Consider the following 27209-nt stretch of genomic DNA (forward strand, 5'->3'; position numbering starts at 1 on the left):
AGCACCCAGAGGGTTTGACCTCTGACCTTTTCCCTCTCTCCTGGGCCCACACTGTGACTGAAGGTTCCCTCCAGCCCAGAGGTGTCCTCTGCCTCGCTTTGCGTGGCCCTGGGCCCATGGCAGCCTCTGGAGTTCAGACAGGTGAGCAAGCCATCTGGTAAGTCATAGCTGCTGAGATGGCAGCAGGACCAGGACCAGCACCAGGACTGAGGCCACGGGCTGGCCTGCTCTGGGGGATCCGTGGCAGCCAAGGGTTCCAGGAAGTCTTACTACAAAAGGCAGAAGTGACCAGAGGCACGATTCTGTGTCATTTCTCAGGGGAGGGGGAAAAAAAGACTGAGGTATTTCTGAGCTTTTCCTTTTTAAAAGTTTCCCTTCTGTCAGAAAAATAGAATGGTTTGAGAACTCCGTTTGTGGCCTGCTGCCTGTGGCAGGGCCAGGTCACAGTCAGATTGCAGCAGGGTTGGGAGCACATAGGATCCTGCGCTCAAACAGACCCATGAGACTGATGGCAGCCAGGTGTCACCTAAGGCCATCTCTGGGCTCCGGTTTCTTCCTGCTTCTTAGAAACGTTTTGAGTGCAGGAGAGAGCAGACGTAAGGAAGTTTTGTGGCCTCCAGGAGAGGAAGCTGTTGAGTCTTCATACCCTCTTTGGGAGCCATCTCTAGGAGTTGCACATGTAATGTTGACACACAGCATCACGGGTGGCTAAGCAGCGGAATGGCAAGCTTGAGGCCAGCTTGGGCTACTTAGCAAGACCCTATCTCAAAATAAAAAGTAAACAGGGCTGGGGATGTAGCTCAGGAGTAGGGTGTCCCGGGGTGCCATCCCTAATACTCAAAAGAAAAAAATAATAAGCTGAGTGTAAACTATTAGGAGCCTTGGATTTAGGAGAATAAAATATTAGGGGCTTGGATTCTCCAAATCTCCAAAGTTTCAGCTCCTGTGATTTCAGGCTGAGCCCCAAAATGCTTGATGTGAGCTATGAAATTTACCAAGCTGTAACCTGAAAGGCAGTGTGGAAGGGCAGTGTGTTGTGCCGGCCACCCGCAGTCAGCCCAGAAAGGGCAGGAAAGTCAGCTGTCTGTGCTCTGACCCTCAGCTGCTGTTCTTAACAGAGGCCCTTCTGTTTTTGCAGCTTTCTTTTTTCCCAGGTGGAAATGAACACAGACTTGGGAGGAGGTAGGCAAATGAATTAAAAACACAGGTAAATGCCCCTTATAGATCAGGGGTCTGATTGTGTCACCCAAGTCCTTTACACATTTATTCCCCCATCATGCCTGGGGAAGAAGGGCAACATAGTCTTTTTGTATGAACTACTTTGTGTTCATAGCCCAAACTTAAAATCATTTAGGACCATCCAGGGATCACCTGAATGCCAAGGCGAGCCATAGCCATACGGCAATAGCATTTGGTGTGCGTTCAAAAACTTGGAAATATCAGGGAATAGGGAAAACAGCATATGGAGTCTACTGGCCCACAGTGAGTAATGAGCACTTGACATGAAACCTGTAAACGAAATTGAGTTTTGCCTCTGAAAGGGAAATGATGTCGTGGAAGCAGTTTTCATTCATAAAATCCTTGAATGCTGCCATATTAACCCAGAAGCATGTCTAATTCACCTAGCAGTGATGTCTTTGGTGTCCAGTTTGGTTTGGTCTGCTCACCTACAGCAGGCAAAGACTGATAAATTAAGATGCGTTGTCTAAATCCTGCTGCCACCTTTTTTTTTTAAATAAAGTTTTATTGGTATGCAGCCATGATCATTATTTATGTAATCAGCAGCACTTATGCTTCAAAGGCAGAGTTGAGTAGTCGGCCCACAAATCCTAAAATGTTTACTCTCTGATCCTTTCTAGAATACGGGTATCAACCTATGACATAGAGCACAGCTCTACTTGGCCTCTACTTGGCCTCTTCTGTCCCTGTATGTCACCCAGCATGACTCTGTCCATGGCAACCATGAGCCGCCATTTTGTTTGAATGCCTGTGAGGAGAGAGAGTGGGCATCCCAGGGGTGCCCTTCTCCATGAAGGTCTGCTAAAAACTTGGAAGTGAACCTTTGCCATCTTCATGGAATCTTAAGAAGGTGTTTCTCCACGTACCAAAGAGTCTGCAGAATACTATTTCCTCCTTCCTTGTCACTCTGAAAGCACTAGTTTTTGAAACATGACAACCAACTGGAAGACCTGTTGTGATCCAGCCAATGAAAAAATTGGCCACTTTTTCTGGACCCACCCTGGGACCTAGAGAAGCCCTTATTGATTCCAGAACATACCAGAATTCATACTGGCAACACACCAGAGTAGCTTTTTTTCACTGCCAGCACTCATGCGGTCCTCTTTGGGGATTGTCCCCATTGTGTAAGTTTGGGTCAGAGGCAGACCTGTGGGAAACCTTCCTAAACATTCATAGGCAAAGTTAGTTCCTTATTTTTATGTGTGAAGAGTGGCCAGATCCCTGTACTCCAGTGTTCTCCCAGCTCAACTGAATAAGGAATTTGCGGATCCTGCCACCACGTGGCTATATATTCTTACCATCCATGAAAGAGAGTTCCTAATGCTTCACATCCTTGCCAGCATTTGGTATTCTCTAGGTTCTGAATTTTGGCCATTCTGATCAGTGTGTTGTGGTATCTCATAGTTTTAATTTTCATTTCCTGGATGACATATGACACGGAACATATTTTCATATTTTTATTTACCATCTATATATTTTGGAGAATGCCTGTTAAGGTTTTTTGATGCATTTTTTTTAATATTTATTTTTTAGTTCTCGGCAGACACAACATCTTTTGTTGGTATGTGGTGCTGAGGATCGAACCCGGGCCGCACGCATGCGAGGCAAGCGCGCTACCGCTTGAGCCACATCCCCAGCCCTTTTGATGCATTTTTAACTCAGATTATTTTTTTCTTATTTTGAATTTTAAGAGTCTTTTGTATATATTGAATGATAGTCCTTTGTCATAGTATTTTACAAATGTTTCCTCCCAGTCTGTGGCCTATTTTCTCATTCTCTTGTCGTTGTCTTTTGCAGAGTCCAAGGTGTTAAGTTTACTGAAGCCTAGCTTATCAATTCTTTCATGGATGGTACCTTTGATGTTGTCTACAAAAAGTCATTATAAGCCCAGCACACCTCTAATCCTAACCACTCAGGAGGCTGAGACAAGAGGATCACAAATTTAAGGCCAGCCTCAGCAACTAAGCAAGGGCCTAAGAAACTTAGCGAGATCCTGTCTCAAAGAATAAAAAAGGCTGGGGATGTAGCTTAGTGGTAAAGTTCCCCTGGGTTCAGTTTCTAGAACTGATAAAAAAAAAAAAAAAAAAAAAGTTATTGCCCAATCTAAGGTTATATAGATTTTCTTCTACATCATCATCTAGGGCTTATGTAGTTTTACATTTTTTTTTTTTAAAGAGAGAGTGAGAGAGGAGAGAGAGAGAGAGAATTTTTAATATTTTTATTTTTTACTTCTCGGCAGACACAACATCTTTGTTGGTATATGGTGGTGAGGATCGAACCCGGGCCAGGCGAGCGTGCTACCGCTTGAGCCACATCCCCAGCCCATGTAGTTTTACATTTTACATTTATGTCTGGGATTCATTTTGACTTAGGTTTTGTGAAGGGTGTCAGGTCTGTGCTTTTCTTTTAAAAAATTTTTTTTTCTTGCAACATATCCAGTTTTTCCAGTATCATCTGTTGAAAACCCATCTTTTCTCCATTGCTTTTCCTTTGCTGTCAAAGGTCGACTGTATCGATGTGGGTTTATTTCTGGGTGCTCTGATACTGTTCCACTGATCTGTTTGTCTGTTCTTTCAACAAGGCCACACTGTCTTCACAACTTTAAGTCTTAAGATCAGGCCTATCAGTCTTTGTTTTTCTCCTTCAATTCTGTGTTGGCTATTCTGAGTCTTTTGCTTCTCCATAGGAACTTTAGAATCAGTCTCTCAATTTTCATAAAATAACCCGCTGATATTTTGATGGGTTACATTATTAGATTAACTGAGGGGCAATTGACATTGTGACCATCCGTGAACTTACAATATATCTCCATTTATTTAGTTCTTCTTTGATTTCTTTCATCAGATTTTCATAACTTTATTTTTTTTTAGTTGTAGATGTCTACAATACTCTATTTTTATGTGATACTGAGGAGCGAACCCAGTGCCTCACACATGCAAGGCAGGCACTATACCACTGAGCTCCTTTCATACCTTTCTTATATAAATCTTGCACATATTTTGTTAGATTCATATCTAAGTATTTAATTTGTGGGGTGGCCATATAAAATGCTATTGTGCTTTTATTTTAAATTCCACTTGTTCATTGCTAGTGTACAGGAAAGCAACCACTTTCTTATATTAACCTTATATCCTGCAACCTGTCACTTATTTGTCTCAAAAGTTTTTTTCTTGACTCTGTCAGATTTTCTTTTCTCTTTTTTTTTTTTTTTTTTAAAGCTGTTTGGGATAAATGACTCTCTGTCAGATTTCCTACCTAGACAATCATGTCATCCGCAAACAAGAATAGTTCTATTTCTTCTTTCCCAATCTGTACACCTTTTATTTCATTTTCATACTGCATTAGCTATGATTTTTCCATACCATGTTGAAAAGAAATGGTGAGAAGCTATATCTTGCCTCATCCCTGATTCTAATGGAAAAGTTTCAATTCTTTCACCACTAAAGATAATATTAGCTGTAAGTTTTTTAAAAGACTATTTTTTGTCAAGTTGAGGAAGTTCCCTTCTATTTCTAGTTTTCTGAGGGTTTTTATCATGAATGGATGTTCGATTTTTGTCAAACTCTTTTCTGAGTTTATGGATATGACCGAGGGGTTTTTCTTCTTGAGCCTATGAATGTGATGAATTGCATTAATTGATTTTCACCTTGCATGCCTGGGATAAATCCCACTTGTTCATGGACTTGATTTGCTAAGATTTTGTTGAAGGTTTTTTGTCCATGTTCATTAAATACATAGGTTTATAGTTTTCTCTTCTTGTGATATTTTGCCTGATTTGGGAATTAAGGTGATTTGGGCCTCATAGAATGAGTTAGGAAGTATTTCCTTATCTATTCTCTTCTGGAAGGGAGTATAAAAAATTGGTATAATTACTTCCTTAAATTTTTGTAGAATTCACCATTGAACCCATCTGTGCCTGGTACTTGTTGGAAGTTTATTACTGATTCAATTTCTTTAATAGATATAGACCTACTTTATAGACCTATTTAGATTATCTTGTCTCTTTCAAGGAATTGTTCTGTTTTTGTCTGGGTTATCAGACTTGTGGACACAGTTGTTCTTAGTATTTCTTGATTGTACTTTTAATGTTCATTGGACATGTAGTGATCTCATCTCTTGTTTCTGATATTAGTAATTTGCATCCTGTCTCTTTATTTCTTAATTAGCCTAGCTGAAAGTTTATGGATTTTATTTATCTTTTCAAGATGCCACTTTTGGTTTCATTGATCTTCTCTGTTGATTTTTTAATTTTTTATTTCATTGATTTCTGTCCTAATTTTTAGTGTGTATTCTATTTTATTTACTTTGGATTTAACTTGTTCTTTTGTTCTAGTGTCCTTAAGTGGAAGCTGAGATTATTAATTTTACTTCTTCTCTGATATATGTATCTAGTGCCATAAATTTTCCTTTAATCACTGTTTTCACTGCATCCCACAAGTTTTGGTATGCTATGTTTTCTTTTTTATTTTGTTCAGAACATTTTGAAATTTTTCTTGAGTTTTCTCCTTTAACCCAAGTGTTATTTAGAAGTATGTTGTTAAATTTCCAAATATTTGGGGGATTTTCCAAGCTATCATTTTGTAGCTCATTTCTAGTTTAATTCCACTGTGGTCTGAGAGTAGACAATGTATGATTTCCAGTCTTTTAAATTTGTCAAGATGTATTTTATGGCCCTAAAAGTCACTATCTTGGTGAATGGACCCTGTGAGCTTGAGAAGAATGTGTAATTCACTGTTGTTTGATGAAGTATTCTGTGGATGTCAATTGTATCCTGCTGATCGATGGTACTGTTGAAATCAACTATGTCCTTACTGATTTTTTTGCCTGCTGGATCTGCTCATCTCTGATACAGGAGTGTTAAAATCGCCCACGATAACAATGGATTCATCTATTTTTCCTTGCATTTCCATCAGTTATTGCCTTGTGTCTTTTGACACTTGATTTTGTCTTTTTGGAGAATTGACTCCTTTGTCATTATGCAGTGCCCCCTCTTTAATCCCCATGATTCTCTTTGCTCTGAAGACAACTCTGTCTGAAATAAAGAAAGCTATCTTTTGATAAATGTAAATACTGTATATCTTCCTCCATCCATTTACTTTTAACAAATTTGTGTGTTTACATTTAAAGTATGTTTCTTATAGATAACATAGAATTGGGTCTTCCTTTTTGACCCACTCTGACAATCTCTTAATTTTTGTATCATATCATTGATTAGTGATTATACATTTGTATTAAATGTTGCCCTTGTTTTTTGCTCCTTTATGCCTTCTACTTTTTCTCTTTTGCGGTTTTGTGTGAGCATTTTTAATAATTTTCATGTTGTCTCTTTTCTAAGCATTCTTTTTTTAATTTTGTACATAAAACAAAATTTTATTTATTTATTTATTTATGGTATCCAATTTATTTATTTATTTATAATTTTTTTATTGGTTGTTCAAAACATTACATAGTTCTTGACATATCATATTTCATACATTTGATTCAAGTGGGTTATGAACTCCCATTTTTACCCCATATACAGATTGCAGAATCACATCAGTTACACATCCACATTTTTACATATTGCCATACTAGTGACTGTTGTATTCTGCTACCTTTCCTATCCTATTAAGCATTCTTTCTTATTACTTTTTTTAGTCATTGTCCTGGAACTTGCAATATACATTCACCACGAATCCAAGTCTACTTTCAAATAACCATACATTGCTTCATGGGTAGTGGGAGTACCTTGTAGCCACAAAATAGTCTTTACTTTTTCCTGTCATCCCTTTGTATCATTGCTGTTATTTTCCTAATACATAAGCATACGTAAGTGTGTATCTAGACACACTCACATAACAAGGCATAATCAAATGCGTGATTTCTGATATTTTAGCAAATTCTTATTTGTTAGATCAATTAAGAACACGAAGAGTTGGCTGAGGCTGCAGCTCAGCAGTACAGCCCTTGCACAGCATGCATGAGCCCCGGGTCCGATCTTCAGTCTGGCCATTTTACTGTCACTTATTCCTTCACTCCAGCAGTTAAATATTTTCTTTCCTTATATAGGTCTGATTTTCTAACCCTTTTTACTTTCCTTCTTTCTAAAGAGTGTCTTTTTTTTTCTTTAGTTGTCGATGGATGCAATATCTTTATTTTATTTCTTTATGTGGTGCTGAGGATTGAACCCAGGGCCTCACTCGTGCTAGGCAAGCGCTCTACTGCTGAGCCATAACCTCAGAGTATCTTTTAATATTTCTTGCAAGGTAGTGGCAACAGATTCCCTCAGTTTTTGTTTCTCTGAGAAATTTGTATTTCTTCTTCACTTTTGAAGGATAATTTTGGAAATGAAAATAGAATTCCAAGTTGTTAATTTGTGTTTTTTTTTTTTTCCTCTGAATGCCTTATTTCACTCCACACTCCTTCTGCTTGCATGGTTTAAAGAAGTCAAATGTAATTCTTATTTTTTTTTCTGCATATAAGTTTTATCCCCCTTTGCTTTTATTCTATATTTTTCTTTATTTTTAATTTCCTCTAGTTTGATAATGCTATGTGTAAGTGTAGTTATTCTGACATTTATCCTGCTAGGTGTTTTCTGAGCTTCCTAGATCTGTGACTTTGATACCTGACATTAATTTGGAGAAATTCTCAATCTTATTATTTCAAATGCTTTCCTGTTTGTTTCTTTCTTTCTATGGTATTCTCATTATAGGTGTTTCGTCTCAAGTTCTTGGATATTCTGTTCTGTGTTTTTATTTTCATCATTGTTTTCTGTTTGGGGGGTTTCTGTCATGATATACTCAAGCTCAGAGATTCTTTCCTCATGAGGAGCCATGTCCTGTCTCTTCATAAGCCCATCAAACACAGTCTTCATTTCTGTTACAGTGTTTTTGATCACTAGTGTTTCTTAGAATGTATCCATTGCTCTGCTTACATTGCCCATCTGTTCTTTCAGGCTGTCTACTTTATCCACAAGAGCCCATAGCATCTTAATTGCAATTGTTTTAAATTCCCAGTCTGCTAATCCCCACATCAGTTGCCATATCTGAATCTGAGTCTGGTGCTTTTCATTTTCAAACCGTGTTTTCTGCCTTTTAGTATGTCTTACCATTTTCTCTTGATAGCCAGACATATTGTACTTCAGAGAAGGAATAACTACAAATAGCCTTTAGTGGTATCGTGGTCAGGTGTGTGGAGTGCAGGTGTGCTGAGAATTCTGTAGGCCTGTGGTTGGGTCTCAGTCTTTGTGAGCCTGTGATTCTGGGCTATGAACTCCACCTTGCTTCTTAGTCCCTGTGACCTTGCCCATTAGTTGGGCCAAGATATTTGGAAGGGGCTACCTTCCAAATATGGTTATGCTCTGATAAACCCTCACAGGATTGTGTCTGGTTAACTAGTTTCCCCAGGGCAGACCTTGTAAGGAAGAATACTAAGCATTGGCACCTTTCAAAATGGCTCCCTTTCCTGCCCTGCTTCCAACAGGGTATTTTTCTTCAACATTTACCATAAGGATCTAGTGGATCTCCTGGAGGTAAAAAGTCACAAAGGTGCAGACTGCTGTGACTGGGTCTCCTGGAAGATTTTTCCTTCAGATTTGTGCATGCTGATGCCTCATAGTCAGGTTTCCCTGCCTGGCATGGTGGCTGGAGAAGTGGCCATTCCTGGGTTTCTGCTCCAGAAAGCTGTGATTCTCTATATTCAGCTATTGATGATGCAGTTTGGGGGGCAGAGGTTTCCTGTGACCCAAGTTCTCTTGCAGATCTGAGAAGCACAGTTGGTTTTTCAATTTGTTCTGCTTTTCTATATGTTTTCAAGATGGAGCCACTTCTCAGGTGCTAGGTTAGAAACTGGAAGTCACACTATTAACTTTTTTTTTGATTGGATGGTGTGTGTGCTGACACAACTTTTACAACCAGATCATAATGACAATCAGTGCAGAGGTTGTATTGAACTATAGGCCCCAAAGCCCTAGTTGCTGTCTTATTTCTTATCAAAGAACATTTATATCATTTAATTTTTAGCCTAACTGCAGGAATTGATGATTACCTGACAAATTGGACGTTTTTGTTTGTATCAGTTGCCCCTGCCAGTGGTTGTAGTGGAGAGCTAAGGACCTGACAGTTTACAGGTTATCTGTTCCTGTTGCATTGTGTGCAAATCAGTTTTTTCTTCACAAAAGCAAGGTAAACACTTCTATTTATTTATTTAGCAGTATTGGGGATCAGACCAGGATGTTAGGCAAGTGCTCTACCATGAGCTATCTACCATGAGCATCTCCAGCCTTTTAAAAATTTTATTTCTAGATAGGGCCTTGCTAACTAAGTTGCCTAGGCCATCCTCAAGCTTGCGATCAATCCTCCTGCCCCACCCTCCTGAGTAGCTAAAACTGTAGACAAAAATAAGCTTTTTATTTTTTATTTTTCTATTTTCTTAAAGATTTCAAAGTGAAGTGAACATAACCAGAGGTATAAGAAAATCTTAGGCCTCTTGTTTTCCTCCTGTATTTTTTTTCTGGTTTCTGAGACAATTCTATTATAAAACAGGTTCATATTTATTGTAGAATATTTGGAAAATATACAAGGGCACATTAACTGAAGCCAACCTACCTTTTCCTTCTCCTAGAGTTATCTGCTATACAAATTTTTGCATATACATTGTCCCACTGTTTCTAAGTGTATGTATTTTTATTTTTTTCCTAAAAATTGGATGATATTTTATGATTTGTTCATTTAATGGATGTTATACAAATGGGTTTTGAATCTTACTTTTTCATTTAAAAATAACTACTGGGGCTAGGGTTGTGGCTCAGCAGTAGAACACTCGCCTAGCATGTGTAAGGCACTGAATTTGATCCTCAGCACCCCATAAAAATAAAATAAAGATATTGTGTCCAATTATAACTAAAAAATACATTTAAAAAAAAAATAAAAATAACTACCAGGTCCACTTAGTAAATTATGATATGTTTTATCAGAATGTTACTGTGTAGCTATTAAAAGAGTGAAGATGATCTGTATGCACAATCATTGAACAATTCTTTGACCAAGATTAAGTGGAAAAAGCAAGACACAGAGTAGTGTGGAGGGTGTGCTACTATTTACATATTTTTGAAAGCCATATGCTTATGTTTGCTGTGTGTTTGACTTAGTTTTTCTGTAGTTTGACAAATACCAAAATGAACATCCTCAGAGCTAAGTCTTTCAAGACACTGTATTTTCTTAGGAAAAAACATGGCATGTTCAGGTCAGGGGGTATTACAAGCTTTCAAGGCTTTGATGATTGATGGGAACTGACAGACTGCCTGCCCTAAATTTATATCCCCACCAAAATGGGAACGTGCCTGTTCCCTGCCTACTGGCCGCCATGGTGAGTCACTTTCATATTCATCCATGCTAATTTGACAGGCAAAAAGAACAAAGAAGAAAAAAGAGAATCTTCTCAGTTAAAATTATATTTCTTTGATTTTCAGTCAGGTCTAACATTTAAAAATGTGTTTAATGCCAATTTGCTTTTCTTCTTTTGTGAGTTCCTGAATTTTTGCCCTTGGCTTATTTTTCCTTTTAAGTATTTGTCTTTTTCCCCACTGTCATTTAAAGTCTCTTGATAGCTAGGATAGGAAGCCTTTATCTTGCCTATATTCTGCAAATATTTTTCTAGTTTATTTGATTTTTTGTTTTGCATTCATTATTTTTAACATAGAGGATTTAGTTTTTCTTCAGCCAAATCTTTGTTATCATACTTCAAGATACCTTCCCCAGCTCAAGATTAAACATCTATTCATATTTTCTTCTTGGGTATTCAAGTTTTTTAAAACATGCCTTTAATCCTTATGGAATTAATTTTGGCATATTCACAGAACCATGTTTTTAATGGCTAGCCATTTTCTAACTGATTACTGCTGGTATATGGGAAAGCCAAAGATGTTTGTGAATTTATTTTAAAATTGTCAGCCTTTCTCAAATTCTTATTCTGATTTTTAGTTGCTACTCTTTTTCTAGATAAAAAATATATAAATCCATCTTTTTAATATTTATACTTCTTACTTTATCTTCTTTTATTTCTTTGGCTCTAATTTCTCAAATAGCATTAGATAATGGTATGGATCCTTGATTATTTTCTTAACCAGAATTAATCTGGTGTCTTTTTCCTCTGTGTGCATGTCCCTCCCACCAGTCTTCCACACTTGGCTCTAGTTGGCACGCTCCCAGGGCTGAGCATCTGCTGGAAGAAAGCCCTGTAAAACACCATCTTGGAGTTAAGAACTGACTACCTCACCCACATGAAGGGACTTGGTTCCCTTGAATGCCTGTTGCATATTTCTGGCGTATGATATAAATCATAAAAAGTGGTACAACCACGTGTCACTTAATGACAGGAACGCTCCTGAGCAATAAATACACGCACCAGTAGGCAATTTCATCATTGTGTGAACATCACAGAGGGTACTTACACAAACCTGGATGGCGAAACTTACTCTATACCTAGGAGGCATGGTTCACATTTGAAGCACAGCCTGTTGTTCTGAGGGCCATGATTTAACCTGAAGTTAAATCAAGCACAAGAGAAATCAATGCAATCAAGAGGGAAGGAGACCCTCAGGGGTATACAAAATTACATACAAGAGGAAGTGAGGGGAAAGGGAAAAAAAATACAAGGGGGAGAAATGAATTACAGTAGAGGGGGTAGAGAGAGAAGAGAGGAGGGGAGGGGGGATAGTAGAGGATAGGAAAGGCAGCAGAATACAACAGACACGAGTATGTCAATATGTAAATCAGTGGAAGTGTAACTGATGTGACTCTGCGATCTGTATACGGGGTAAAAATGGGAGTTCATAACCCACTTGGATCAAAGTGTGAAATATGATATATCAAGAACTATGTAATGTTTTGAACGACCAACAATAAAAATTTAAAAAAAGAGAGATACTGTAAACACAAGACGTACGTACGAGGCAACTGCTGTAACACCGCGTCCTATTTACAGTCAACTTTCTTTTCAGTAAGCAAGAATACACTCTTAAGTCATGGTTAAAATGTACAACATAGTAAATACATAAACCAGGAACAATTATTGTCATCAAGTATTATGTGCTGTACATAATCTCATGTGCTCTGCTTTCTCCATGGATGATGGTGCAGTAGATTTGTTCTCAGTGCAGAGCACTGAACCTGGCTGTTCCCTCTGAGTTCTCTGTAGGGTGTGACCCGATCCCATCAGGTGGTTCCCTCTCACCTTTGATGAACACCCCAAATTGTGCAGCTCCTCATCTCCCCGGGGGCAGCAGCTTCCCCGATAACCACAGGAAGTCTGCGGCACACGAGGCCCATTTACTTCTTCAGGTGACAGGACGGAGGCTCTCAGAGAAGACAGATGGCCCCTTCAGATCTAATGGGGGTTATTCCCCTAGGCTGCCTTGGGCTGTCACTCCTATCAGAGTGCCAGCTGGGCTCCTACCAGCTGCTGACAGGGCTCAGGGAGGTTTCAATGGGAGAAGTTTAGTCAGACAGCCCTGGGGTGCAGGGTTCCACATTGTGTGCTGCTTGCTAAAGGAAAGACAGTCCCAGGAGAGTGACTTGGTCAGGGGCGGTGGGGAGCCAGAGATCGCTTCCATGGGCACGGCCAGTCCTGCCCAGGGCGTCCCTGCGGTGGTCTCTGCCCTCCCGACACTGGCTGTAGCTGTGTTTGTCTCTCCAGGGCTCCTCCCATTCCCTTGTTAGTCCCCATCTCCTCTCAGGCCTGTCTTTCTGTCACCCTGCGTCCTCGCCCTTTGCTCTGGGGCTCCTGGCACCTCTGACGATACCTGAGTATTTCCTTCCTCACCCACAGTCTGTCTCCCAGGCTTGGCTCCCTTGAAAGCTCCTCTTCCTTCCTCCTCCTCCCGGCCTCTCCCCGTCTCCTTCCATCTGTTTCCACTTTGTACATTTCTACTTGGTCTTGTCTGATACGCCAAAGAATTTAAGAGGGTTATTCAAAGCTTTATGTACTCACGACTCTAAATAAATGTAGTTGGATCGGGTTATTTTTCTTTTTTGTTCTTTGATGAAGCCAGAAACTTGAAACATTTTCTACTTAGCTGAATTTATTTTTATTCAAAATATTTTCATTTCATTAAATAAATAATAGAAGCATGTGTCTTAAAGTGCTAACTCTATTGTAAAACGCTCGGCTTTTCCATTGAGGGATCCCTGCAGCTATGATCAATAGCCTCAGAGAGACCGAGAGAGACAGAGGAAAGCTGGGGAGACGGAAGGTTGCTTTCTCACATGCCAAAGTCCGAATGGACAATGCCCCCTTCGTAGGATCTGTCGTTGGCCTCAGCTGTACTAACCAGTCTCTTCTTTCCCTTCTTGGCGTGTGTGTCTACTTGGTGGGCTCCGGAAACCTCAGGATGAAGTTTTGACCGTGATCCGGAGGGTGGATGATAACTGGGCTGAAGGCATGCTGGGAGACAAGATTGGGATCTTCCCCCTGCTGTACGTGGAGGTAAGCTCACCAGTCCCCCGCCTCCTGAGTTGCCGTGGGGTTTGACCCTAGAACCCCTCTCCAAGGGGGAACTCATTCACCAGCGCTGAGGTGACAGAGTTGCCACCAGGGCCTTCCTTGCAGATCGCCCCGTGAGTGCGCTCAGGATTGACTTGGATAGTGCTGAGGGTCCATCCCAGGCCTGGCCACAGTCTTGTCACCCAGGGCCAAGGAGGACAGAGCGTGCAGCCTTCTCCCTTCTCCTGATGCTTGTTCCTGACACCCATGTTCTGGAGACTCCCAAGTCCTGCCGCGCTTGTCTCCTAACCCGAGGGGAGAGGAGTCTACACCGAGGTAGCATTTCCTTAGACACTGTCAGCCAACGTTGCCAGCCACCCGAAACATCCTCTGGGGCTGTTGGGTCATTCATGCACCCCAGTCACTCAGCAAAGGTGACTTGAGGCTAATTCAGGACCTCTCAATTTCTTGTCTGTTTTCTGAAGCCAGGAAACACTGGGGTTCGGTAGTGGCAGGAGAGTTGCTGAGCAGGGACCATCTGAAATGCCAGTCTGCCATGCGCTGTTTGTGTGGAGGAGTGTTTGCCACAGCGTGTGTCCGTCGTTCGTCAGGGCAAGGCGACCCATGGACATTCGTGACCAGCCACGTGCTTACATCCTGTTGTCACTAAGGTGGTCCTATAAGAATTATCTCAGCTGATGCAGACCGAGTGCCAGATACTTCTCAGTAGTTCTTACTTTAATCTTCCCAACAACATGGACATCTGTAAACAATGAGTGCCCCCACTTTGCAGATGAGCAGACAGAGGGCTGCCAGGCCCCTCAGCTGATACCTGGCAGGGCTGGGGCGGAGCACAGGCAGTCTGGTTCTAGGCTTAGCTCTTCTTTCTGCTGCCCAACACGTTCTCCCACCAGTGACCTGCACTTCACTCAGCGAGAACTTTCCACCTGCCCACTTGGCACACAGGCCTTGAGATGCCACCCCCACCAGGTGGCGTGTGGACGCCAGTACACGCTCGTGAACAATATTTGCCATTGTCTCCTTGTCTACAAAGTCCTGTCACTGTGGCATTCTGGGCCCTCTGTAGGGTGGTCCTCAACTATTTTTCCAGTTTCATCTCTCCCCCTTCTTCCCCTCTTCCCTAGATTTTCGGAAACAAGTCTATCCCACGTTGACCTGGATAAGCGACCCAGGAGACCCTCCTGTGACATCCTTTGTCTTTACCTACTAGCCTCCATGGGAACTTCCGTGGGGACAATGAGTGGCCCTGACCACAGCCACAGGGTGGGTAGGGTCTGTGCCCTGCCCTAAACATTGGTGGGACCAGGGGGCAAATGGAGCTTCCTGCTGCAGTTCATGGGGTTGGCTTTTACCCCACCCACCTTAGCCAGTTCCTCCAGGGAACTCAGGGCTCTATAAACAGATACTAGTTCATGACAACATGCTCAGTCCGGGCCAGGAGTAACCCAGTGTTCCTGGTTTCTGTTGGTTTGCTCATGGCTTTAGTCAGAAGAATGACTGGAACGGAAGGTGGGGACCACCCTGTGGTAAGCAGCAGTTGCAAGACCCAGTGATGCAGGAGGAGTGTCACCCTCCACGCGGTCTGTCGGCAGTTGGCAATCCCATGCTCGCAGAAGCCAGGGCCTTGTTCTGGATCTGGAAGGAAGGAAGCCTGAGAGCCGCACTCACTTTGGCCCTGGGGCAGTGGAGCTTGCAGGAGGCCTGTGGGAAATAGCCGTGTGCCTGTCGAGTGTCTGACTGTGGGTAGGTTCTAGCTGTTTCTTCCTTACCGTGCTGTGTTACTCACAGAGACAATGATAATTCAAGAACATAAACCAAGTAGGGCGTGACAGGATTTTTTCACCTGACACAAACTCCCTCGACTGGCTCCTTGTCAACCTCAGTGTGTCCCTGTCTCAACCATGGTCCGTGCATCTTGCTGTTCAGGGGACACAGAGTCTGAGACCTGCCCTCCACAGGCCTCCTTTTTTTTTTTTTTTTTTGGAGAGAGAGAGAGAGAGAGAGAGAGAATTTCAATATTTATTTTTTAGTTCTCGGTGGACACAACATCTTTGTTGGTATGTGGTGCTGAGGATCGAACCCGGGCCCCACACATGCCAGGCAAGCACGCTACTGCTTGAGCCACATCCCCAGCCCCTGTCTGGTCCTTTCATTTGGGCCTTTTCTATCTGAAATGTCCAGAGCAGTGGCTTCAGATTTCAGTGAGCATCAGAGTCACCTGAAAGCTCTGACCCTGGCCCTGAGGGTCTGAGGCAGTGGAGGCCTGGCCCATACAGCACCCTGAGCAGTGGGGCCCCTCACATTGCCACTGCTACCTCCTGACCCCAAGCCCAGTGGCCTTTCCTCAGTCCTCATCCTTCTGACTTCTACCTTAAACATTCCCTTTCCTCTTACTGCCATGTTCCTTGGCCATAGGACTTTGAAAGAGTCCCCTGCCACGCCTGGCCACCTGTCTCATCCTGAGTCCTGTCCCTCACGCTGCTACATGGGGGTCCTCTTGGGACCTTCCCTGGAATGCCAGGCCCTGTCATGTCTTCAGACGCTCTCCATCTGCATCTGATCTGAGCGTACCTTTGGGGGAATGTGCTCCTGCTCTCCTGGTGAGAAGCCCCCCGTGGGCCAGCCCCACCCAGGACCCACAGCTGATAACGCTTCCAGCCAGAATCTATCTGAATATTCTTTTTGTCAGGAATCCTGGTGAGGAAACACTTCCCAGTTGAGCTAGGAACCCTCCCCACTGACCTTCAGGGTCTCCTCCCGCCGCCTCTCTGTGGGCTCACACTGGAACTGCATTCTCCTAGGCCCTTGCTGGCTACGTTCCAGGGTGTTCAGAACATGGCCGCCTCGGAGAACTGGTCTTAACCTGGAGATGAGCCCAGGGAAGCGTCATCCACACTTTTAAAAAGCAAATGCCATTGTGTATATTTAAGGTATACAACGTGTTATAAGATACATATATACCCGGGGAAATGGTTACTATGGCAGAGCAAATTAGCATATCCATCATCCCACATAATTACTCATTTTCCCCTGTGGCAAAAAGCAGGCACTCCTGTAGCTCTGCCTGTAACAAAAAACCTGGAATGTAATCCACTATTCCCTGTTAGCACCTGTGGTCCGCACCCTGGACCTTAGCTCTTCTGACTTGTTCATCCTGCATCTGCTCCTGCTTGTCCTTTGACCGACATCTGCCTGTCCCCTCCCTCCTTTTCCTGGTAACCACTATTTTATTCTCTGTACATTTGACTTTCTTTTAAAGTCTGTGTATAAGTGGGGTCAGTGACTGTTTTGCTTTTGGGTCTGGCTTATTTCTCTCAGGCTCACGTCCTCCAGGTTCATTCATATGGCAGCAGATCTGCACCGAAAGGAGATTTGTAGGCCAGGTGCCTATAGTTCCAGCTGCTCCAGAAGCTGAGACAAGAGGATCGCTTGAGCCCAGGAGTTCAAGGCCAGCCTGAGCAACACAATAAGATGCTGTCCCAGAGAAATCACACTTAAAAATTAAATAATTAAAAAATTTGAAAATAAAGAAGTGGGAGAGGAAACTTGTCAGACTCCACGCAGCCCCTTGGGTGAGACTGGGGAGGTGGGAGCCACCCAGCCAGCAGAGGCCCACTTCTGAGGCGAGCACCCCTCAGCCAGGCCTGGTCAGTAGCACAGTTTTTCAGAAGTGGGGGGGTGAGACCAGATTTAGCCGTGGAGAGGTTGGACTCTGTGCCTGTAAGGTGACGGCAGGACACGTCTCAGCTGAGGTCGGGGATGCTTAGTGCACAGGGGATGGTGTGTCTGATTTTGCAGCTGGAACCTCACACCTCCATCCGGAGTCCCTGGGGGGCTCTGGGGCACTTCCAGGCCTCCTTGTTTCGGAGCAGAACCAGCCTGTGTGAGAAGCCGACCTGCAGTTTAGAGTCACGGCCTCACCGTTCATTCTCGACACTCCAGGCCGGTTCGGAAGATGCCTCACCTGTCTTCACACTTCTCCTTGTGTTTAAGTTTTGTTAACACTTCCTGTTTAGAAAGGAGAGCGAGCGAGCTGCAGGTGGTGGGGCACATTTACCTTTCAGCTAACGTGCGTGCGTCTCCATGCGTGGGCATCTCAGGAGACCATGTGGCCTCCTCATTCAACCAGTTACTGCAAAATGAGAAAAGGCAGCTGATTCTGCCTCCATCTTGTTCCCGCTCAGCCCACTCCAGGAGCTAAAAGCCACTTTTGCTTTTTGTCTTTCAAATCCCTCAAAGTGAGAGCAATTTCGAGCTCTATTTGAAGCTATCAGAGCTCTCTTTCTGTGGCGAAGCAAAGGCCAAGGTTTGGTTGATCACGGCATTTTTCCAGATGCCTTGTTTTCAGCAATTTTTCCTTCTTAACTCTTGCTCTTACATTGCCCTCGGTGCCCAGCAGAGCTGCCTGGCTCTCTGGGGAGTGTTTGGATGAGTTTAGAGGCTTCCTACTTGTCACCCACACTGACACTTGGGGCTGGCCCCTCATCCACGAGGGCTGCCCCTTTCCTGCCTCACAGTCTGCAGGACTGACAGTGCCTGGAGTCTCAAGGACAGCCTTCATCCTGATTTCAACTGCAAAACACAGGAATAGACCCATCGCCAGAGCCACTGCCAGCAGCTGGGAGGTCTGCTTGCTCTTTGTGCCTTACATTTCTCTGGGTGGCTTAATCCTCAACTGAAAAAGCAAGTGTCCACTGCTGTGGGATACCCTCCACACTGGCCACCGGGGAGCCGTCTTTCATTCATTTGTTCACTCATTCATTCATTTCCTAAGCACCTGCTAGGTGCCAGGCCTCAGGGATGCAGTCATGGGAAAAAAAAAAAAATGTGAGAGAACCGTCTAGCAGCCTGCAATCTTCTGGGAGGAGACAAACAATGAGGCTTAGAAATTTTGGAGGGTATCAAAGCTGGGAAAGGGGCATGGGGTGCTGGGGAGGCAGGGGCCACCGTTGTAGTGAGTGCCCAGAGCCTGTGGAGGAAGGGCCTGTGGGCAAGGCAGGGAGTGGGGAGGGCAGGTTGCAGGCAGCGATGACCCTCTGAGGGACAGCAGAGGCCAGGGTGACTGAGTGGGCTGGGGGGCAGAGATGCTGGTGGTATCAGACAGTAAGAGGCAGGTTTTACGGGTCTCCCAGGTAACTTCGGTGTTGACTCTGCATTTTGGAGGCCCCTTCCTTTCAGTGCCTCCATCTCCCCCACGTGTCCTCATCGTCTCTGATCCCATCCCCACCTGTGCCTACGTGAGCTTTGATCCTGTAAATGAATGTCGTGAGAATCTCCTAGATGTCAAGGTTTGGGGCACAGTCACAGGGAGCCCGCAGGGTCTTTGGGGGCCCTGCAGTGTGAGCAGATGCTCTCAGGGCAGCCCCGCCCCAGCTCCCAACTGGCCTTTGCCCATCTCAGCTCCCATGGTCCATTTCCTACATCCACAGAACCATCTCTACAAAGTTAACTGGGACCACCTCACTTCTGCCGGAAGTCTCCCGTGGGGTCCGTTGCTCTTAGAATAAGCAGACTGTCCACCACAGTCCTCCACCATGGGCTTGACCCAGCACATCCGAGCCCTACTCACTGCCCCTGTGGGCTGGCATTCTTCTGTCCTTGCTCTGTCCCTCTGATGGGCCAGGCCCCTCCCTGTCTTAGCGTGGAGCAGAGGACCCCGCAGGCTCCAATTCAGCTGTCACTCGCCAGGCTCTGGGTACATCAGTTCATATCCCCATCCCTCAGTTTCCTCATCTGTGAGATGGGGTATTTTAGTCAGCGCTTTCGCTGCTGTGACTGAAAGACCTGACCAGAACAGTTGTGGAGGAGGAAAACTTTATTTGAGGGCTCACAGGTTCAGAGGTCTCCGTCCCTAGACAGCTGGCTCCATTTCTCAGGGCTCGAGGTGGGGCAGGACATCATGGCAGAGGAGTGTAGCAGAGGGAAGTGTCTCACGTGATGATCAGACAGCAGAGAGAGATCCACTCACCAGATACAGAACATATACCCCAAAGCCACACCCCCACGGACCCACCTCCTCCTGTCACACCCTACCGGCCTTCAGCCACCACTCGGTTAATCCCATCAGGGAATCAATTCACTGATTGGGTTAAGCCTCTCCTATCCCAAACATTTTTCCTCTAAATCTTTCATACCTCACACATGAGCTTTGGGGGTTTACCTCACATCCAAACCATAACGGGGTAGTAGCTTCACCTACTGATAGGGGTCTTGTGAGGATCGAATCAGAGACAGGTGAAGTTCCAGACAATAACCAGCACAGGGAGAAAACATTGTGTTAGAAACGATCATTCCCGTAACCCAACATCTCCTCCCTGTGGGCGGAGTGCTCTCTAGAGTAAGAAACCCCCAAGTTTTGTTACACAATTGCACATGAGTGCTAGACTGTGGCTTTTGAGAGTACAATATGAATCAGAAAGGGAGAATCTCAATCCTTTTAAAAGAAACTATTTGCATTCAGTTGAACCTTTCATTCTGTGTGAAGGACACTGACCACTTGGAGGATGGGTTTCCATAAAGGATGCGTCAGGGGAGCCTGTCTGAACTTCCAGGAAAGGGGCCTGTTGGGGCAGAACCTGAGCTCAGCACTTTCGGGTAGGGAGGCGGGTGAGTGGTCCCTAGTGCCCCCACACCGGCATCCCAGGAATTGGGTGGGACCCCAGCTTGGGTGCAGCCCCATCCTCACAGTGGAACCAGGTATTCAAGTGAGTGTCACCCTATGTGTCAGGAGCCAGTGACTTGACTGCACTCTAAGCAGAGGCAGATTAAGATCAGGGACAGAAGAGTACTCCCAGGAGATCACATTCATATGTCTGTAAACCTTTTTTGCATTAACAAAGAGACCATTATGTAGTCAAAATTCTGCTCATTGATATGTGGCTAAATGTGCAGCCCAGTCCATACGTTCACCCGCTCTTGAGCATGCAGCGTTGGGGACATTGTGGCAGTCGTAGGCTTAGCTATTCATCACGCCCTGTTCTTGGGTCCAACTGAGGAATGAGATGGACCTCTGAGAGATGGAAACTGAAGTGTGAGCGTCATGCTGGATAAATCTCAGAGAATCATGTTGATCAGACCCGAAAGTCTAAGAACTTGCTAGCTCTCGCTCTGCGAGCCTAGACCCTGAGATGCTCCCACCCCAGAGAGGGCTGGGGCTTTCAGCCAACCCCCTTTGCCTGTATCAGAGCTGATGGTTTGGAAGAGGAAGTGTCCCCAGGGGCTCTCAGCTTCTTCTCCAACCGCTCCAGGTGGACGGGTGACGTGGATGCAGCCACCTGTTAGAGGTACACATTGAACCTGACAGGTGGGATCTTATGGTTTCTGCGATTTGCTTTAAAACACTGCAGGAGAACAGCAAAGGAGGGCAGGCCCCAGATGAGCAGGAGCTGGCTGGCTGCCTGCACGTCTTCTCCCTTCCTGTCTGTTGAGAGCAGCACAAAAATTCTCTGGCCAGCAGAGCTTCACCCCACCATCAGATAGCTGGTGGGGAGGGCACAGGCGTGCAGGTCTGCAGCTGTCTCTCACCTCCATGCTCCTGCGGCTGATGCACTCCCCAACCTGCCCCACCAACTTCATTTGCACCCGATCTGGCCACGGGCTGCCCATGCCAGAGCCTTCTGCCCACCTCTGGGAGCTTCCATTCTAATTCTTAGTTGATTGTTGGCCTGCTTACCCCTTCCCACCTTCTGAGGTCTGGGGGCCTGATGCTGGGGAAGCTCTCTGATGATTCCTGAGCCTCTGGAGGAGTGTGACTAGGAAGTCTGTGTTCCTGCTCAGCCGGTGACTGTCACCTGGGGCTCAAAAACCAAACCAGCCCAGGAAGAGGAAACCTTGGCTAGACTTTACCTGTGCTCTTTAAAAACGGCACTCACAACACGCAGAAAACACGCAGGCTTTTATGGTGCTTCAGGCTTAGTACAGGAGGAGGAAGCCAGGTGACCTTGGTGACTCTGAAGGTCTCCCTGCAGGCCCACAGACAGCCCAGCCTAACCCACCCTGTCGTTTTGTTGAGTTTCAAATGATTTCTTCTGATTAGAAAAGTAATACTTGGCTGTCGTTCCAAATAGGGGAATTCGGAAAAGTGTAAAGAAGAAAATTAGAATCACTCATGATCCTACCAGTAAATATGAATATACATGTAGGAAAATACGTCAGCATATTGTTCAGTTTCCTTCATTCTTTTCTGTGTATAAATTTACATCTACTGGAGGGATATTTGGGTTGTGCTGTATCAATTTCTCTTTCTTTTCTCATTAAATTGTGAGCATTTCCCAAAGACATTATTTCAGTGGCTTTAGAATGCCTCACCCCTACAATCTTTTCTGAGCACAGTAGTTGGGGATCTTGGCATGTCCTGCTACTACTGTGAACCCTCCCCTGCCCGCCCCCCCAACCTCACTCAGAGGGAAACTAAGACGTCCTAGAGGCCCCAAAGCCTGACTCCATCTGACCAGCCACACGGACCTCATTTATGCACACAAGTCTGCTTCAGCTGCCCTGGCATCCTTGTTCTCCCTTCAGCGCTCCAGCCACACTTCTACCACAGGGCCTTTGCACATGCAGGGTCTGCTTCTTCGTCTCTCTTTCTCAGACTGTGGTGGAGCTGGCGCCCTCCTTCACCTCCCTGTTTAACCTGCAGCCTGCCCCACCCTGGCAATGCTCCCCTTATTCTTTTTTCCTTCACATGCTTCTCATCATTCAACATACTCTATACAAGGAAATGCTTGTTTGCTTCTTGTCTAGTTTCTGAGTCTCCTTGAGATCAGGCGATTTGTCTGATTTTTCCCCACTGGTGTACCTACGGTGCCAAGCAGAGCTGCTCATACAGTGTGTGCTGCATAATCAGAACCACCTATCCTCCCGAATCATCGACCTCGGATGGTTTAGGGGTGGGGGTCTCTCCTCCCTGCTGGCCAGTCACCTCAACACAGGGGACTTCCCATCTCATCCCACTGCTGCCATCCTGATCCAGGACTCCCTGCAGACCCCCAGATCTTCCTCATCCAACTCCAAGGAGCTTACTAGCCCTCTTGAAAAGTCAGCAGAGGCTTCACGTCCATCCCTGTGCACACACACACATGCACACACACACACACTCACACTCACACACATCACATGCACACACACACATCACACGCACACACTCACACACACATCACATGTACACACACTCACACTCACACACATCACATGCACACACACACACATCACATGCACACACACACATGCACACACATATCACACGTACACACACTCACACTCACACACACATCACATGCACACACACACACATCACATGCACACACATACATCACACGCACACACACACATCACACGTACACACACACACTCACATGCACACACACATCATACGCACACACACACACACACGCACACACACTCACACACACATCACACGCACACACTCACACACACACATCACATGCACACACACACACACGCACACACACTCACACACACATCACACGTACACACACACATACACATCACATGCACACACACACATCACATGCACACACACACTCACACACACACATGCACACACACACTCACACACACATCACACGTACACACACACTCACATACACATCACATGCACACACACACATCACATGCACACACACACAGCACACGCACACACACACATCACATGCACACACACATATCACACGTACACACACTCACACACACATCACATGCGCACACACACACATCACACGTACACACATACACATCACATGCACACACACATCACATGCACACACACACATCACACACACTCACACACACACATCACATGCACACACACTCACATGCATACACACACATGCACACACACATATCACACGTACACACACTCACACTCACACACATCACATGTACACACACACTCACACTCACACATGCACACACACACATGCACACACATCACACGTACACACACACTCACACACACATCACATGCACACACACACATCACATGCACACACACACACATCACACGTACACACATACACATCACATGCACACACATCACATGCACACACACACATCACACACACACACATCACATGCACACACACTCACACACACATCACATGCACACACACTCACACACACACTCACACTCACACACACATCACACATACACACACACATACACATCACATGCACACACACATCACATGCACACACACACATCACACGCACACACTCACACACACATCACATGCACACACACATGCACACACATATCACACGTACACACACTCACACACACATCACATGTACACACACACTCACACTCACACATGCACACACACTCACACACACATGCACACACACATCACACGTACACACACACTCACACACACATCACATGCACACACACACACATCACATGCACACACACATGCACACACACTCACACACACAATCACACGTACACACACACTCACATACACATCACATGCACACACACACATCACATGCACACACACACTCACACACACATCACACGCACACACATCACACGTACACACACATGCACACACACATCACACGTACACACACATACACATCACATGCACACACACATCACATGCACACACACACACATGCACACACACATATCACACGTACACACACACATCACATGCACATACACACACATGACACACACACACACTCACACTCACACACACATCACATGCACACACACACATGCACACACACACATACCACACGTACACACACACTCACACACACATCACATGCACACACACTCACACACACATGCACACACACACTCACACACACATCACACGTACACACACACATACACATCACATGCACACACACACATCACATGCACATCACACGCACACACATCACATGCACATACACACTCACACACATCACACGCACACACACACTCACACACACATCACATGCACATACACACACATGACTCACACACACACATACACACTCACACCATCGTGTGCCCGTCCTCCAGTTCCTGCCTGTGCCTCTCCAATGCCTTGAAACACTCCTGTGACTCTGTCTTTAGAATATACTCAATAAAACAGATATTACTGCACACATGCAGATGTTCATTGCATTTGTGTATTAAATAGGTATTTACTGAGCACCAACTATGTGCCTGGTACTAAGCTCTTGAACCATCCATGAAATGAGGTGTTTGAGAAAGGATAAAGCAGGCTCTGGTTCTCTTAACTAATGATCAGCTCTGGGATCTTGATTATTTTGTTGACAGAGGTTTCCCCACAACATCAGAGAGGAAGAGAGAAGCTAGGGGTGGGGCGCTTGTCATCTGCAGGCCTTTAAAATAATGGAAGATGGTTTAAATTTAAGTGGTGAAGAAGGGGTCAAGGCTGCAGTAGCAGAACAGTTCAGTGATAATCTGGCAGCTGTTCTGTCAACCATGGCTAAGCAGTCACTGTCCCTCCGTCTCATGGCCACACAGGACTGTGGTAAGCTCCCCTCACAGACCTTGGGAGTGGATTTCTGGCACGTGGGAGGTCACCCTGATGCAGAAACACAAATGTTCCATCCCTCAGCAGGTGCACGGCGTCTGTGTGTGAGCCACACTGTGAGCGCCCCCTCGTGGTCCTCAGCAAGGACCCCTGAGCCCTCAGCTAAGAGGGGCGCACTGCGGGCCAAGGGCCCTGCTCCTGGATGTGCCAGGGATTCTCTCCCTGTGCAGAGCAGTGGAGGCTGTTTACGTCGAATGGGGGAGATGTCTCTCTTCTCCCTGATCCCGTGACATGGCCTTCAGTCGTTGAGAATGTGACTCACCATGAGAAGTGCACTTTACACTCCAACCGAGGCATGCACATGTGTGCATGTGAAGCTAAACAAACGTTTTGTGAAACTACTCTTATCCTTGCCACATGGGATGCTAATTCTGAGGTTTTCTCTTTTATTCCATTTCAGATCTTTAAAATGCTGGTCAGGACCCAATAAATTCAGAGCTTGAAAACCACTGTTCTAAGCCAGAATCCCCAAAGTGGGGGTTTATGGAGATGGGCAAGGACAGAAAGCAGGAGAACATCTATTCGGATTTATTATTTAAAACTTTTTAACTTGTCACTTTTAGTTTCTACTATTTCTGTGTTTATAATGTAAATATATATTTTGTACTATAAATATGCAGTCTACCAGAGACCATATTTTACATACACACATACACACATGCATATATACATATATATACATATATATTGTGTGACATATATTTGCTTTGCCATGACCAAATTCATATTCTTGCATTAACACAGGAGCTTCTGGGGGCCGGCTCATATTCAAACCTCATCGTGTGTGTTGTGTGTGTGTGTGTGTGTGTGTATTTAGTGTGCCAAACAAGCATAACCAAAATATATACATTGCGTGTCTAGGGTGTAAATAACATCTGGTATACTAGAAAATATAGGTTGGAGGCACATGCTCAAAATTGCTTTACTGGCCTGGCCCCGGGAACGTGTCGGGTGGCGCTGCCACCTGTCTCTGCCTGAATTCTGTGGCAGCGTCCTCTCTTACACGACTTTCCTCACTTCTCCTCAGACCGACTGTCTTTATCAGACTGGCGCAGTCAGGGGTCTCCCCAGTGCCCTGCGGAGAGACTTTCCTCCGTGTTCCTGGAGCAGAGGCCCTTGGTGTACCTCTCCTTTGCTGAGAAACCTCCATTTTTGTCTCCTTTTAAATTTACTTTCAGGCCAGATCATCCCAGGGTGTTACACTAGTCTGGAAACTTCCAATAACAGGTCCCTCTGATGAGGCACGAATCAGGCCCTTTTGCTGCTCCTGGGCCTTTTTAGGACTTAGACACATTCTTCGCAAATGAGGGAAGTTCTCCGTTTTCTTGCTTTAATTTGGATCGAGACTCCCCTGGAGTCTTCCTTCGCAGGGTCCTTGCTGTTGAGTTGAGAGCAAGATTGATGGATAGGAAGGAGACGTCTCTCAGTATCCAGAGGCTGACCTCAAGGAAGGTGGACCTCAATTCTCCCTGGACATGAGGAGGAAGGGGACTTAACCTTGGACGGAGGCCCCAGGGAGGGCTGGGGCTCAGTAAGGATGTGTGGGTGTTTGTTGCCGGGCAGTTGAAGGACTCTCCGGGGGCTTTGGTGTTGAGGATGAGGAGGTGGCCCTGCATGTGATGGTCGTTTCCTGGGCGCTCTGTCACAGGGTGGGAGCAGGGCTTGCAGACTCACCCCCCTGCCATGTCATAGGGTATTGCCGAGGATGCCCGCTAATTCCCAGGAATTTCCCATCAGAACAGCAGCAGGGCAGTGTGCTGTGTGGATGTCACTGTGACCTGAGTGACACCCAGGGGCAGGTGGGCAGACTGGGCAAAGTCGTTCCTCATGTGGCTTGGCTCGGTCTGCTCCCCTGAGAGTGTCCAGCACCCAGAGGTGGGCAAGGCAGGCCTTGTGTGTCTAAAACAGCAC

At 45.2% G+C, this 27209-nt stretch overlaps 1 protein-coding gene across 1 annotated transcript in view; it reads left to right on the top strand.

The window, feature by feature from the left end:
• SH3RF3 (SH3 domain containing ring finger 3) overlaps positions 1-27209 on the top strand; it is a 339914-nt gene that overhangs the window by 210471 nt on the left and 102234 nt on the right. The window contains exon 3 of the mRNA XM_081264584.1: positions 13606-13701. Within this exon, the coding sequence (XP_081120710.1) occupies positions 13606-13701 (96 nt within the window). The remainder of the gene's footprint in view (positions 1-13605; positions 13702-27209) is intronic.

This window comes from Spermophilus citellus (genome assembly GCF_964194105.1).
Source record: "Spermophilus citellus genome assembly, chromosome: 13".
In the NCBI taxonomy this organism is placed as follows: domain Eukaryota; kingdom Metazoa; phylum Chordata; class Mammalia; order Rodentia; family Sciuridae; genus Spermophilus; species Spermophilus citellus.